At 40.4% G+C, this 15439-nt stretch overlaps 1 protein-coding gene across 3 annotated transcripts in view; it reads right to left on the bottom strand.

The window, feature by feature from the left end:
- Positions 1-15439, bottom strand: part of LOC119740227 (protein numb-like) — a 58844-nt gene that overhangs the window by 11731 nt on the left and 31674 nt on the right. For 2 of the 3 annotated variants that reach the window (XM_038215458.1, XM_038215460.1), the window contains 5 exons: positions 8008-8148; positions 7100-7307; positions 6056-6259; positions 4928-4966; positions 905-1276 (listed from right to left, as the gene is read on the bottom strand). In XM_038215458.1, coding sequence (XP_038071386.1) covers positions 905-1276; positions 4928-4966; positions 6056-6259; positions 7100-7307; positions 8008-8148 — 964 coding nt within the window. The remainder of the gene's footprint in view (positions 1-904; positions 1277-4927; positions 4967-6055; positions 6260-7099; positions 7308-8007; positions 8149-15439) is intronic. The other variant, XM_038215459.1, reaches the window with a different exon arrangement.

The raw sequence follows: 15439 nt of genomic DNA, 5'->3' as shown, positions 1-15439 counted from the left end.
CTGTATTCCCTATGATGTTTAAGAGTCTGGTTTATAGGGGGAGAAAGTATTGATTGGAGGGTCTGGAGAGAGTGGGGAGGTTGAGGGTCTTGCTTTTAAGAAGGGTTAAGTGCAGGAAATTGGAGGGTGGAGGGGGAATGTTGAATGGTGATAGTGGGGCTAAACACACGACCTTAATTGTAAACGACAGAATGAAAAGAGGTTGATGGACAAACTACATGGATGTCATCTGACACGTCTTAAATCTGGGCTTATTTGCATTTCAGGCAGTTGTGCTCAAATGATAGGGTATAACTGCATAATTTCTTCAGAAGTAGTGACAATGTACACGTAGTTCTGCACAGGATACTATGTTCAACATGCTTTGAATAATTGCTATTATTCCTTAATTCCTGAGGAAATTTATTGGCAGTAGTACATGTATTGTGAAGCTTTTGTTTAAAAACTGCAGTTTAGCAGTTTATCCTGCAATCAAAGACTTTAATGAATTTTTGTCCACATTTGCAAAGAAAAAATTTCATACAAGGTCATTGTTTAGATTCTATTTATAGGTAGAGGTTATCATTTGCAGCTATCCAAAAAGTAACTGACGAAATTAGTGTTGAAAAGCTTTGGTTTTAATAAAGATAATAATGGCACTAAACTCCCTGTGAAATAATTCTTTCTGGCTTGCTGTCATTTTGAAGAAAACAATGAAAGAAAGCCAAATCGCAATTGTTGAATTGAAAACGCGATCCTTGAATATTGCTTTCATCGGAATATTCAGCATTCACAGAGCTAAAATTTCATCAGGTTAGTTGTTAAGCACCCGTCTATAGATTTTGAGTACTTTGGTTGCTTCTAACGAAAAAAAAAAGGCACAAATGACAAATGATGTATTCTACCTTTAACAGCATCAACCTACCTTGTTGTGTTGCCATGGGGTGCCGTGTGGTCACCATGGGTTGCTGAGGCACAGGATGCTGCTGCAAGGCGGTGGTTGGCTGGGCCGGGATGGCACCTGCAGCTGGTGGCATGACGTTCCTGACCTGCGGCTGCTGCTGCTGCAGTTGGGCAGGCTGTGCTGGGTAGCCCTCCTTACTGGACAACTCAAACAGGCCGTCCGAAAGCTCCTGGCACGCGGCCGAGATACTCACGACCTGGGAAGGCTGTTGCTGCTGCTGTTTGAGGAATGACTGTTGCTGCTGCTGAGGTACTGGTCGCTGCTGTTGCTGTTGCTGTTGTTGCGGGAATGACGTTGAGGCAGTTGGACTGGTTGGAGTCCCAAGCGGGGAGGCTGCGGATTAAAAAAAGAAAATTCTTATATTACTGACATGGCATTAACCCTAACTTCAAAGGCTGTATGAAAAATCAAATATTGAAATTGGAGGATTCAGCATTGTAATGGACCTTAAACAAAATGACATCACGCTTTGTTTACATGTGGGCTTTCCTATGAGAGCGAGGCTGGACGCGTCCCGTCTTGCTCTCATTCAGCCAAACTGCTCGTACCAGTGGCCAATGTCACGGCACTGCTAAGCACAAATATTTGCTTAGCACATAAAAAGACCGGCTTATAAAAGCAGGTTACCAGCCAAAACTCCATGTGATTTTCATGCTAAGCAAACAACAGCTGAATACTAATCACACGCAATATACATCACATGGAGTTTTGGCTGGTAACCTGCTTTTATAAGCCAGACTTGGGTTCCCAGCTGAATCACGTGTGTAGCGTAAAAAAATATTAAGCAATATTTTCTGCCAAGCAGCTCTATGAGATTGGGTCCCGGTTACACACACAAATCCTGTTGTGAGGCTGCGTCCCAATTACTTAGCTACGGCTGGAAATAACACGCAGGTCTATGGGAAGTGGCTGTAGCCACTTTCATAGGCACATGTGTAATTTCTAGCCGTAGCCAAGTAAGGTCATGTCTGAAGCACTTGGCTACGGCTTCAAATTACACACAAGTTTATGGCAAGTGGCTGTAGCCACTTCCCATTGACTCGTGTGTAATTTCAAGCCACAGCCAAGTAATTCAGACATGGCCCAATTCGGACATGGCCTTACTCTCAAGCCATGCAAGAGTTTAATCCTTCTAACTAAAGCACATGCTACAACAGGTGCAAATGCCGGAAGCCAAGCAGCAATTACTGCCACCGGTTTGAGTCCAGTGCACTAGAGAGAATGGAGTATATACAGGTAGTAACAAGTGAAGGATGAAGGGCAACATGCTACCCCACTATTTTCTCGCCCACGACCATGCGCAAGTTAAAGCACAACTGTGGTTCAACTAGAGTGAAATCTCGACGCAAGGGAACAGGTTCAAAAGTTGACTTAAGCAGAGTTTTGAGTTAAAGGGAAAATACAACATTTGCAAACATCAAAAAATAAAACTACCAAATCATTTTGAAATACCTTGCTGGACTGTTAGTGAATGACAGTGTAAAGCATCATGTAAAATCATGGCACCTGGTATACTGTCATTTTCAAGAAAAGTGGTATTTTTGTATCAATTTCCAACGCTGGTCGGCCGACCAGCGTTGGAAAAAACTGGGTTTGATTTTTAAATACTGGCCCAAATTGACCATCGCACTTGTTTGCAATCGATTACACACCTTAGAACGGGTACAAGCCAGCTAGACTGGTTCCCTGACCTTACAATTCCCCAATGTATGTTAACTGCTCTGTTTCTTCGTATATGGAGTCAAGGAACCAGACTACAGGAAAACGATTATTTTTCTTGGTTTTTATAGCATTTTCGAACCCAAAACCTCAAAAAAGTCAGTGTAACTATATTTGCTATATATTTCCAACCCCCCAATTCCATCCATTTCTGAAAATTACAGCAAAAGCAAATGATGTATATTCCCTTTAAGCAGGGTAGTGTATCACTGTTTTGCTACTGAAGGGAATGGATTCTTTGTTTGACTTAACAGTTGTTTTAAGTTATCCGAGTTTGACTTATCGAGATTTCACTGTAAGTAGTTGATCTCTCCTTGCAGAGAGCATGTGCAATAGACCTTATGCGTAGCTGCCATCTTGGAGGGCAATGCCTTTGTTGTGCTGGGATAACACACGTGTGAAGCTTTTTGGTGCATTCATTGTTACTGAATTAAAAGAACAAAAGATGCCCTCTAAGATGGACGCCACGCGTGAAGTCTAAAACAGTTTGCTCAAATTACTCTAGTCACTTGTCAAATTCCATATTATCATTAACATTTGCAAATTTTGGGGGGCTACTTTCCAGTTGTCGCATTTTGCAAAAAGATATTTCCAAGGGTTTTTTTTGTCCTAGTGAAAAATATTCAAAACTTAGGTTAACCACAGTTTGTGCTTAAGCTTACTCTATAAATATTCAATTGATGCGCGGGAATAAAAACAAAAAAACCCAACACAATGAACATGCACAGCTCTACTGTACAGCAATATTGTCCCTCCCACCTTTGCCGTATGTAATAACCTTAAAATCCCGGGATTTTATAGTCCCGGGATTTTATAGTCTGGGCAAAAAACATTTACAAGGTCTAATAACTTGAATATATACATTTAGAACGGCCTTGAATGATTTATGGACGTTTCATCTTTTATGGATGGGAGATGCATGGATATTTCTGAGAGAAATATTTTCCAGAAAGCAAAGAAGGAATATATTCATATCCTGCAAAAACAAAACTAGTTGTCAATTCAGTTTCTCAAAAAATGTGGTAAAACTCATCTGTTAGTGGAGGCGAAAGTAAAAGCCAAATTTTATTTTTTATTAATTTTTTTGGTTTTTTTTTTCCAGCAAAAGTAGTTCCATTGTAACGTTACCATAACTGTAAGGAATCGTTTTGTACTAAAATGTAAGGTACGAATGTCGAATGACCCTTTGAGCATATCCAATCAATATTATTGATCTTGTTAAAAGCTTTCTAAAAATACCCTTTTTATTATTATTTTCATGACTTGGGGTGAAATTCATTCCATATGGTACGAAGCCAGTAATATTCACGTACACACGTTACACGTACACAAGCATGGCCAAACTACAGTTTCAAGTAAAATTGTCTCTCAACGTGAAAAATTTGCGCCAAAACAATGAAGTCTCAGCCTTTATATATATAATTTGTGCACATTCAGAGCTAGTTTGGGGGGGGGGGGCTAGTAATGCCATTCCACATGCCTTAAAACAGCTGATGATACAATCATAACCCATTCCAACTAAAACTAAAGCTCATTTCCAATCCAAGTTAGTGCACTCACAGAGAGCTCATAAACACATAACACATGAACATATAGCAGCCATTCCCAAAACTGAAACCTTTTTGGTAATATATACAAGACAATTTCATACAAAACGACAGAGCTGAGCCCAACACAAAAGTGTCTACAAGGCATAGCAACATAAATAAAATCTTTTATTGAAAGCTGCTTTTCGGTTTATGTATTCAGTCTGTCTAGTTTCCATCATGTATTACCACAATGTGTATCTTTTATTAACTATGGGCCTGACTAGGTCATGTGTGGAGTGCTGTGGCCTCGTGGTCTGCAGCATTGAATTCGTGGTCTGCAGATAATTCTGCAGGTTGTGGGTTCGAGTCCAGCCTGGGGTTATGGTGCATGTGCCCTTGGGCAAGGCACTTTGTCACTCATTGCTTCTCTCCACCCAGGAGTAAATGGGTACCTGTGAGGGCACAGATGTTGACTGTGGTTGATTTTAGCTGCGCTGTGCCGAAATGGCAGCATCATGCTGTATACTCCCCACGGAGCCGAGATTGTCTTTGGAATGCTTCATTAGCCCAATGAGCAGGGTAATAATGATGTAGCGCCTTGAGCACCAACACTGGTGTATACCTGCACTTTATAAATACACATTATTATAATGAAACTAAAATAGACCGAGAACATGTTTATGAACAAGCAGCTTTAAACAAACAGATGGTTTTGCATTGTCAAATGTATACACACCTTCACTTTGTTGTTCAATTGTCTCTTCTTCTGAAGGCACTTTGGCAAGAGAAGACATACACTAACATATTTTACATTCTTACACAAATGTAACAGATGAAATTTATAGCCCAAATCAGGGACCAACTAATGCATAAGTTACAGTTAAAAACCCCTGCCTCTCAAAAAAGTATTTAACAAAAGAGCCCCCCCCCCCCAAAAAAAAACCTACAAAAAAAAAGAAGAAAAAAAGCTGAATAGTCAAGAAAGATTTTATCTCTTCAAATCGAAACATAAACCACAAAGGGTATCCTGACTAGGTGCATGAAATAATAATAACTGTTAAGTTGAACTAAGATATTGACTGGAGTAGGGTTTGAACCTGCAACCTCCGGATTGTCGTTCCAGTGCTCTACCAACTGAGCTAGCAAGCCCTATGTTGGCCGTTCCCCAGTTTTGTCAATGTCTTTGTTCAAGGGCCGCTAGTTTGTAGCCAGTGAATTTGGCTGCAACAACCACATGATGAGTATAGTGATTTAAACGGCAAAAAACAAGAATTTTTTATACTGCTGGAACATTCATGGTGAGACAGGTGGTTTTAGTCTCAGGAATGTCTGTGTCTTTTGAATATAACACAATTATTTCTCCTTACATGTACACTGTACATGCGAAAGTTCTATCCGTGACTAATATGGATTGATCCAATTTTAAAAAAAAAAAAATATTATGAAACAGCCTCTTCTAAAATCCTGGCTAGAATTTCTCTAAATTACCCCATATACATGTACATGTATACACATGTACATGTAGTGTGCAGCCATTTTTGTACATTTATTCATTTAACAATTTAAAGAGTAAAACATCTTCAGAGTTGCGTTCCCCATGCTATTTTCGAGTTTCTTCCAGAAAAATAGATTCTTTTTCTCAATTGCTATTTTTCTAGTAATACAAAGGTTGTTCACTATTGATTGAGACACCGACCAAAAAAAATCGGTCCACGTTCAGTTATGGTAAATTTATAAATAGAATTTTTTTTAAGAGCGCAAGAATGCTACTTTACTTGAAACAAGAATTCTGAGAGTAATCTCATAGTGGTTTGATTAAAATACGGCAAGGGCACCCTCGTAAAGGACGAAACTCATTACTCACTTTCAGGGTGCGTGTGCAGCACGTTCTGCTGTCGCTGCAAGGTCGAGGGCAGCTCGTTGAGCCGCAGGGATAGCTGGCGCTTGAACGGCGACTGGATGTTCAGGTTCGGGAAGCCGCGGAAGGATCCCTGGCGCATCAGCATGGCCTCAGAGGCGTGCTGGCGGGGCCTGGCAAAGGGCATGTTGGGTGCTGGACCGGCCAGATCTGGGATAAAAAGAAAAAACAAAAAGGGACATCAAGTAACAATCTTGTTTTTATGAGTTTGTGAGGTTCTGACAAGAACCGGTGAAACACAAAATTTCAGACAGTATGCTCTGCCCGTTGTTAGTCTCCTGACGACAGGGAAAACTTGTTTAAAAAACATAGTCAGGAGACTGACGACAGGCGGAGCATACTTTCGACGTTGAGTTTCCCTCCGTTCTTTTCAGAACCTCAGAAACACACAAAAGAGGTTTGTCACATGGTGCAACCGGAAATTTAATTTTATTTACTATCTTCACCACGCAAATCTTCTAATATTTCAAACCGTCTTCATCTCTCATGAAGACGATGAAAAACTTGCCTGATGTTATTTTAATCGTATACATGCAAGTCGCGTGGTTTTATTGTTTGTCAAAATCCACACTTTTGTCATAAGCCACGCATGATTTGAGAGATTCCATGAGGACTATTAGCTCAAATTTCTTCTCTAAAAATCGGTCAAATATCAGCCATTCCACTAATGTACCTCGAAAAACATCTTGATACATAATTGATTTCAATATATTATTTTTAAATGTAATAAGCCATTTGTCAATTTTCAAAAAGTGCAGACGAATGCAATTTCCGATCGCATCAGCAACCAGTTTACACTGGCACATGTACAACTTCATTTAAATAGTTGAATATTCGATTCAACTTCATTTGAATAGTTGAATATTCAATCAAGTCCAAGTTAGAATAATCAAATACTAAATTAAAAACACAGCCCTATATACCACACCCCAAGGGGGAGGGGGGTAGGGGGGGGGGTGGATGGGCGTTGCTTGCTCCCTATCCTCCTACCTTGTTCCTGGTTCTCTTTCTCATCCTCCCTGGCTGCGGCTTCCTCCATCTGCTCCGTCATGGTGGCCTGTCGGAAGGAACCCTGCCGCGTGAAGCTGGTCTTGTTGACGTCAAACTCCACTTTGACGCCGCAGAGTTTGTCCCGCTGCTGCTTGCGCTCCAGGCAGGCTGCGAAGGCGCACCCTACAGCATGACTCAGCCGCTCTCCCTACAAGTTGAAGAAGAAAAAATGTATAATAATAATCTCAATAATCGTTTCAAAGACCATCTCTGCTTTCTGGCAGCTGAGGTCTAGGCAATGTTTTTTTTTTCACTTGGATCCTTAACTTATTTTTCAGCCTTTGCTATTTTAGTACTAATTTTAGGATGGATTCACATTTTTGCATCTACAGATAATCATGTACTCCTCAGTAGAGCAAGTCAACTTGGGACAAAATGTCTTGCCTTTTTGAAGGACACAAACACTTTTAACACTGCAGGCTGGACTGGAATGCACAATCTGCAAATTTACCAAGACAAGCATGAGCTGTGAACTCTTGAAACCACAAAGCCAAGGTCAATGCAATAACATATATTTTAAAATGACACTGAATGCCTGAAAAGCAATTTTCTGTCCCTCCCATTGCCTTCAATTTCACTCATCAATAGTTCTAACAGAGTTATTCTGAATAAAACAGTGATATCAAAACTTCAGTTTTACACCTGCTTGAGCAGAAAATGTTACCAGGAATTGTTTGTGGTCAAACGCGAGTTTCATATTTTTGTTTGTTGCTTGAGTACATTTATGAGTACATATTATAACGTTCAACTGGTAGGACCAATACCTAAACTTTATATAGTGAGTGCCTAAAATGACAGAAAGGGGCCGGGGGGGGGGGGGGGGGGGGGAGAATGCAATATTCTCTTACCGGTTCCCTAAGCGAATGGAAACAATGACAGAGCCATCTTCTAGTAGTTCCATCCCTGCATATATAGGAGAAGCCTTTATCGTTGTGTCTATCTGGAGCACAGAAGGAGACCTTCTCAATAGTTTGGTCAACGATCAACCCCTGGATTAGAAATGAACGCAAAAAGACAGAGAGAGAGAGAAAGAAAAATAAGAAAAGTGGATGTTAATCTGAAACGTTCTTTTTGTTTTCATGAGGCAAAATGCTTCATGTCCTAATTATAGCGAGGTTTCAGATTCTCATCAAAAGAATTTTGCTTGAAAGCAGTTTGGATCAAGTTCAAATTTTCAATATCACAGGATAGTGAAAAGGGCAGGAAAACAGTGCTTTCTACTGGTATGTGAATCATACATCGACATGTAGGAATTAAAAACAAACACACTTCACAGGCCACTCGTGAGTGCCTATTAGAGGGTAAATTGCATGCATGAACGGCTTTGCAGGAAGTCACGTCAAGAGCTGCACAACAAATGGCTCACAGTACACGCGACCAACATCAATCCATTCATGTGCACACGCATGATGCACACAGCCATGAGAGGACTGCAATCTCATGGGTGGGTCAACTGTGGGTGCATAATGGACACAGGGTAACCCTACCGGTAACTTCCTAGCGTCTTTTACTTGGAACTTGACCAATTCCATTAAAATCCATCAATCACTGTGCTTCCAGTACAAAACTGTACATGACATAATGGAATCCACCACTGACGCACTGGTTGACATTCATGGACTTGCTACACACATGGCTTTTATCACAATAGCAGTGCAGGAAGCTAGGCAAAATCCATCAGATACCCCTAGCACTGCTTCAGGCCATTAGGCCCAAGTCCATCATACTCCATCAATATTTAGTCATGCCAGGCCTTCTTGACCAACTCCCCCAAAATCCACCAAAATGGGGGGATGGATTTTGATGGAGAATGGGTGGTTAGGGTTAAGGCAATTTTGACAAAGGAGATAGTAAATGATACATAATGTCTTTAATTTTGTGAAAGTCTGTCACAAATTACAGCATTCCTTGGGTCCTCTGGAACAAGAACTTCCTGCTGAACATAAATCATTCCTTGGAATTATTTGACTACTTACATACCGTACTATGTAGACCGCATTAATAATATCTCTTAACCAGTTCGCATAATCGCGCTAATCCCTGGTGTCTTTTGTACACACACACACAAAGTCTGTGAAGTCTGTGGAGGGGGAATTGGCCGTGCACGGCCTACTGTTCTACAATTTACGCTCCGGTGCACACCCCAGAGTATTCAAACATAATGAGGTTTCGACAAGAAATATCTTACAAATACTGTTGAAATGACTGCGAATCAGTATTTGTGGCGTTTGGCTAGATATCAGAAGTTGGCTGAAAAAAATTGCCCTTTGCAAAAATCTAAATGTTTTTGGCAAAAATATTTCCGGCTCGAAGTGGAAATTAAGGCTCGAAATTCCTTAATTCCTGGTTCAGGAATTCCCTTGAAACTGAAAGGAACTTGTACTTGTACAGGCAGCCATGTCTGTACATGTACAAAATATGTACTAATAAATGTATGCATCACTGTATGACAGCACATATAATGCAAAGTACAGATGTACATGAATATGTAACCACCAGCAACATTGTTCATATTTTACAAATGTAGATCACGATCATGACATAGCAGATGAACAGAACACATCCAAGGCACTGCACAAGTGCACAAGTACATGTACGCCACTGTTTTTTATGTATGTACATGCGTGCCAACTTTAACTCATCCATGCCCTTAGGGTTGCCAATGTTGCCTGTTACATAAAACTCATCTGTTCCCATCGATCACCTCTATCAATCTTCAGGTTCGTCTTGCACTTTTCAGTGCGCACTGTCAAATTTTCAGGGCGCTTGGCTGTGTCATCACGTATACATGTACATGTAATAATAATAATACGGGTACTTATATACCGGTAGCTCGCTTTTAACAAGATCCTAATGCTTTACATTATGTATGCATACATGTATGGGTGCCGGTACCAAACTGAAAGATACATATTTTGTACATTACATAAAATATGCTTAGCTTTTAATCAAATCAGTCTGTGAGGCTATGCGCTAAAAATATGGCTCCAAGTGAACCCTTACGCACAGCCACCCTGAAACCATCCATTGATGAACACTGCGAGACACCATGGAGACACACTCTACTGCGCAATATGTTCTCCATCAGCCAGCAATTCCGTAGGACTGCTTAATTTTACTAAGCCACTTCTTCTGACCCAATTCCCCTGATAAAACAAATCCGCTAGAACAGCGCAGGCTTCTGCGACCGCAAACTGTCTGCTCGCAAGAACGTCTCTACGCTTCATTTGCCTCTTTTCTTCATCAGTGTTATCCTTTGCTTTTCAGGTTGTGCTGTTTTCCTCAAAGGCATTGCAATGGACTAAGTAGCCTGCAATAAATGCTGAAGATGCAGCCTTGTCAGAATTGGGCAAATGAACAAGACGTGTGTGCGTTTTCACATGTAGACAAAAAAAAGACCGTACTTGTGCCATAAAAAAGGGGTACAGGTGAAATCTTATAAGCTGCATAAGAACATGTGTGTAGACTGGATCCACTGTGCATCCATTCAATACTGCTGAGCATGTACATGTACTTATGCACATGAACATGTTTACGTACACGTACGTATGGTACATGTCTCAAAATTAGACAATGAAAGCTGGTTCAGACTCCGCTCTAACACGAACTTGAAATTATGACGTCATGGCAAGTATTCAAGTTGAAAATTTGCAAAAATGTTATGCATTTGAATTTCTCTTAAAAAGTCCCATGACATCATTCTCTTTAAATCCCAAATGCTGATTTCAAAGAAAATTTAAATTTCCAGCAGGGACCTCATTATGTAAAAAAACAAAGATTTTTTGTATCTACCCTAAAAAAAAAATTAAAATTCATGGCTTTGACTTGGACACAGTTACACGTATGTATCGTGTACAATGTATGTGTGATGATCTCAACACTTGAATGACGGACTTCGGTTGGAATTTAACAATGGGCACACATGAGTTGGACCCAGTTTGCGGGTTTACTAGTTTGGTTGGAAGATGCAATACCGGTAAATGTACATGTACATTTACAATGTACCAGCAACTTAAATGATGGACCTTCTGTTAAAGCAATTAAAATGGAAATTGGTAACCGGTAATTGCTCATTGCTGTGGAATTTAAGTGAGCCAACGGCTTATCATGGAAATGGAATTTTACATTATCAAAACAGTAGCTCAAGTCCAAATTGACCGATGGAGAAATACTAATACTGTAAATTGACAAAATTTGCATTTCATGAATTATGTGCACATTAAGAGGGAGATTTAACCAAAAATGAAATTCACATTGAGTTAATTTCTCCTAAAGTATACATGTAGTTTTGTGTAATTTTAGTACATTGTAAATGATGCATGAGAACATTCTGCATAATTCTAAGCCAATTGTTTTGAGGTGGGGTAAGGTTTAAAGGGCCATGCGATGATTTTTTTCTTAGGAACACATTTTGTGCAACTTTCTACTCCTCTTAAATTGATAAAAACTATTTGACATCCCTTGTTGGTTAATTTTATTGAAAAGTGCACTTCTTACAACATTTAAAATTGTCCATGCTTTTCCGGACAAATGAGGGCGCTGTTACTGTGATGTCATTTCAGGAAGACACTGTACAGTTTAGGGGTCTTTGGTTCAAACTGTGAACCCAAAATTTGTCCAATGAAAACATTTGTGAGAAAGGTTTGCTCATTGGCTTACTGCCATGAACTGACACAACAACGAATCACCAAAGAAAAGAACATTTACGACTGTAAAATATCCAAAATTCTAGCAACTTTTTGTGCTGAAATAGCTGTAACATTGAGGTTTCTGCCCAGAATGACATCACAGTTTTGCTCATGAATATGGAACTTTGCACTTGCATAAAAACAAAAAAAAAGGCACCAAGATGCCCTTCAAAATGGCAAAACAAAAATAGAAAATCTGAAGGTAAAATGGGACACAGGATTGTATTAAAACAATTACATAATGTATTACGGACCCCTTTAATACTCAATTTCTTATTTACATGTATAGTGAAGCACGTAAAAAAGCCATTACAAAGCTAAAATGACCGCGCCTTTACCTTCTTTATACACAAATGTATGCAGACATTGTATGTAGATGACAGGCTTTTCAAAACCACATGTAATTGCGCGTATGACGTGGCATCTGTTTTCAGTACCATTGTATTATTAAAGCCACTTGATTGCTAATACCATGAATACATGTACCGGTACGGTACGCCCTTCATTACACGGCGAGCCATTCAGCGGAAATCAGACGGCTTGGCGTGACTCAACCAATCCAATAGAGCCCAGCCCATGAGCGGACAAACAGCTCACCAGAGAGAGCGAGCGAGAGAGATCCTTGCTATGCTGGTGTATTATGTTGCCATGGCGACATTAACCATAATGGTTTGACATCAATTGCATGGAGGTCTCATGATTAGCACACCGAGTCCTCTGATGGTCGCTAAATTAAATATAGTTAATGTGCAGCGGTGCAATTGCACTGCAAAACATTCATTATGAGGTTTGCCTTTCGTGTCTAATGGCTCAAAATGACATTATGAAATAACATTTGTATGAATATGCAGGCATGCAACTGGGAATTAAGGGGGAAAAACAAGGAAATTTTTAACCCTAACTCCCTAGGCCTTTTTGCTAAAATGTAGCCTCAATCCTGCAAAATCCTCCAATTGGCCTCATGGAAAAATAGCTTATAGCCTCAATCCTGCAAATTCCTCCGTTATTTCTTGAATATGGTCCATGGAGGGGTGACCACTGCCTGAATCCTGCAAAATCCTCCGGCTATGTCTGTCAATAGGCTGAGGCAGAGTCAGTGACATCCTGGAGCAGTGCGGAGGATGTCAAGTATAATCAAGGACTAAATTTATGCACGGCTGAGCATAAACAACACAAGGTCCGGCCCAAGACCTTGACACAGTGCGTACTCCGAAATCAGCAACGCACTTTTGCCATGTAACCTCAATCCTGCAAATTCCTCCAATTTGCAAAAAGGATTTTGGAGGATTCAGGGCGGTTAGGGTTAAAATACACAAGACATTGTAAAGTGTTTTTCAATGTGTAATGGCATTCATGACAAGTTAAAAAAAAAATGAGGAAATCAGCAGATCCGTGAAAAAGTTGCATGCCTGACAATTGTTTGTATTTGGTTGATCCATGGCAACAGCAGTGTGATATTATACAATGTACCTAAAACCACAGACCAACATGCACTCTTCGTATCGCGCTATTCTAAGATGCGCGCGACTCGTGCTGCAAGCACGAATAACGGGATTACCATTGAAAAGTTTGTGTATGCCATGCTCATTCCATCATTGCTGCGTGTCAGGTACACGTATAAAAATGTAGTATTAAGATAAATTTGTTATCCAACTCGCGCTTTTGTGACACGGAATTCATGTATTCCGTCTTCCACTCGCGCTCCTAGGATAAAGAACCGGTAATAGGCCCCTATTATTTCATTCATGCTTCCATCTGTTCAGCTTATGAGTAATACTCTGCCCCAAAACTAAAAACTAAAAACATTACAGGAAGATACATGAAGGCACATTCGTAGGCAACACTTCATACATGTACATCTACAGCTACCGGTACCTCTATCTGCATAACATTTTCAAAATTTGCTTGCCCAGTACAAAACAAACATCTCTAAGCCAACATTGTGACAGTCCTGTGGGCAACACAGCATTGATCAACAAAAGTAACCATCAATTCCGGCTTTCCTGTCCTGATCCCCAGAGGGGAGAGGAACGGAGGGATGGGGGATGGGACAGAAAGAAAGAGCGAACAAGGTACGGGGCGAGAGACTCATCTGTTGTTGTCGGGACTCGCAATCGAATCTAGTGAATTAGCCCAACGGACTTTGCGCGGTTGCAGGTCTGGAGTAACGGGGGAAAATTGGCCAACTCTGATCAGTTAGCTTCTCTCTCCCCAGCGACCTTTTTCCCTTAAAGAAAATTCCCCACAATAAGAGCTCCAACTGCCTCCGCGGCTGAGGAATCCGTGGAGGAACGGTGGGAGAAAGTGCACAATGACCCGCACGGGGATCAATTTAATGGCTTGTTGAACTTTCCAGCGGGGGCAAAACTGCATGGGTTAGATCATGTTTATGCACCGAAACAGTCAAGCATAAATTCAGGTAACTGCATTCATCTCATTTTGGAGAAAACTGGAATATGCGTACAGTACATGCATCAGGTAAAATAAGAATGCTGACGTACATTATCATTACTTTTTAGGGATACAATTATTTGAAAAGCTAAGACATGAACCTGTATGGGATGCAATATTCGAATTCATTTATTTCTTTTTTGTGTTTTTGTACAAATGTATGCTTCGTTTCCACGCCGACACTAGAGCCTCGCAAAAAAAATTGCAGGTCGACGTGCTGTGCAAGCATGTATTTATACATGCAATGCATATGTACAAATACAAAATGTACATGTACAAGCAGTCATCACATTGTCGTCTTGTGGAAAATCATCCGTACCCAGGTCAACATGCCCTTACATTATTATCAAAAAGACACTACAGCGATAGGCTTATATTTCACGGCAGCGCTGTGCCTTAGCAAGATCATATCATCCTGTGACAGACAAGAGCCATAAGAGGTAGAATATTACATTACACCGCACTTAATATGAGGCTCAGACACCCAGCCTCCGTTTGCTCAATCAGCGTTGTATCAATTTTTGCACATGGGGGATTTCGAACATTTCCCCCCTAACCAATTTGTAGCATGCCTGAGGTGAACACATGTACGGATAGTATGTACCGTAGTTGTAGTTTAGGAATGCATGACATTTCAAGAGATTTGTAGGGATCAATTTTCAAGCATGCACATGTAGGGTTTGTAATTTGTGCATGCTTGTATTTTAGTAATCAAAATGCAATTATTGTTACATTGTACTTTTGTGGGAGTGCGCGCAGTGGACTACCTGTATATCGATTTTCCCATATGTAAGTTCTGTCCACTTTGTCCGTTGGCAATAATATTTGTGTCTCCCAAACACTACACAGTGATGTACATGTCCATGTATGTAAACATGTGTGTACATATGTCCATTGCACATTCCAGCCATGTGTATCGTGCGCAAATTTTGCAAGCACTTTCTTGAAGATGAACAACTAAGGATCTTGTCAGGATTGACAAAAATTGCCACTTGCCTCCATATTGACAGTCTTGAAATGCATGCTGGGAAAACTGCCTATTTTCACTAAGAGCAATTCCAAAGGGACTTTTAATGCTCTTACTTTGGAGAGTAACTTTTAAGAACACTGCATACGGGAATTTCAATCAAACATTTTTGAC

This window comes from Patiria miniata, unplaced genomic scaffold (genome assembly GCF_015706575.1).
Source record: "Patiria miniata isolate m_02_andy unplaced genomic scaffold, ASM1570657v1 HiC_scaffold_5, whole genome shotgun sequence".
In the NCBI taxonomy this organism is placed as follows: Eukaryota; Metazoa; Echinodermata; class Asteroidea; order Valvatida; family Asterinidae; genus Patiria; species Patiria miniata.
Note: the sequence above shows the minus strand (reverse complement) of the source record. Positions and strands in the feature narration are given on the sequence as shown.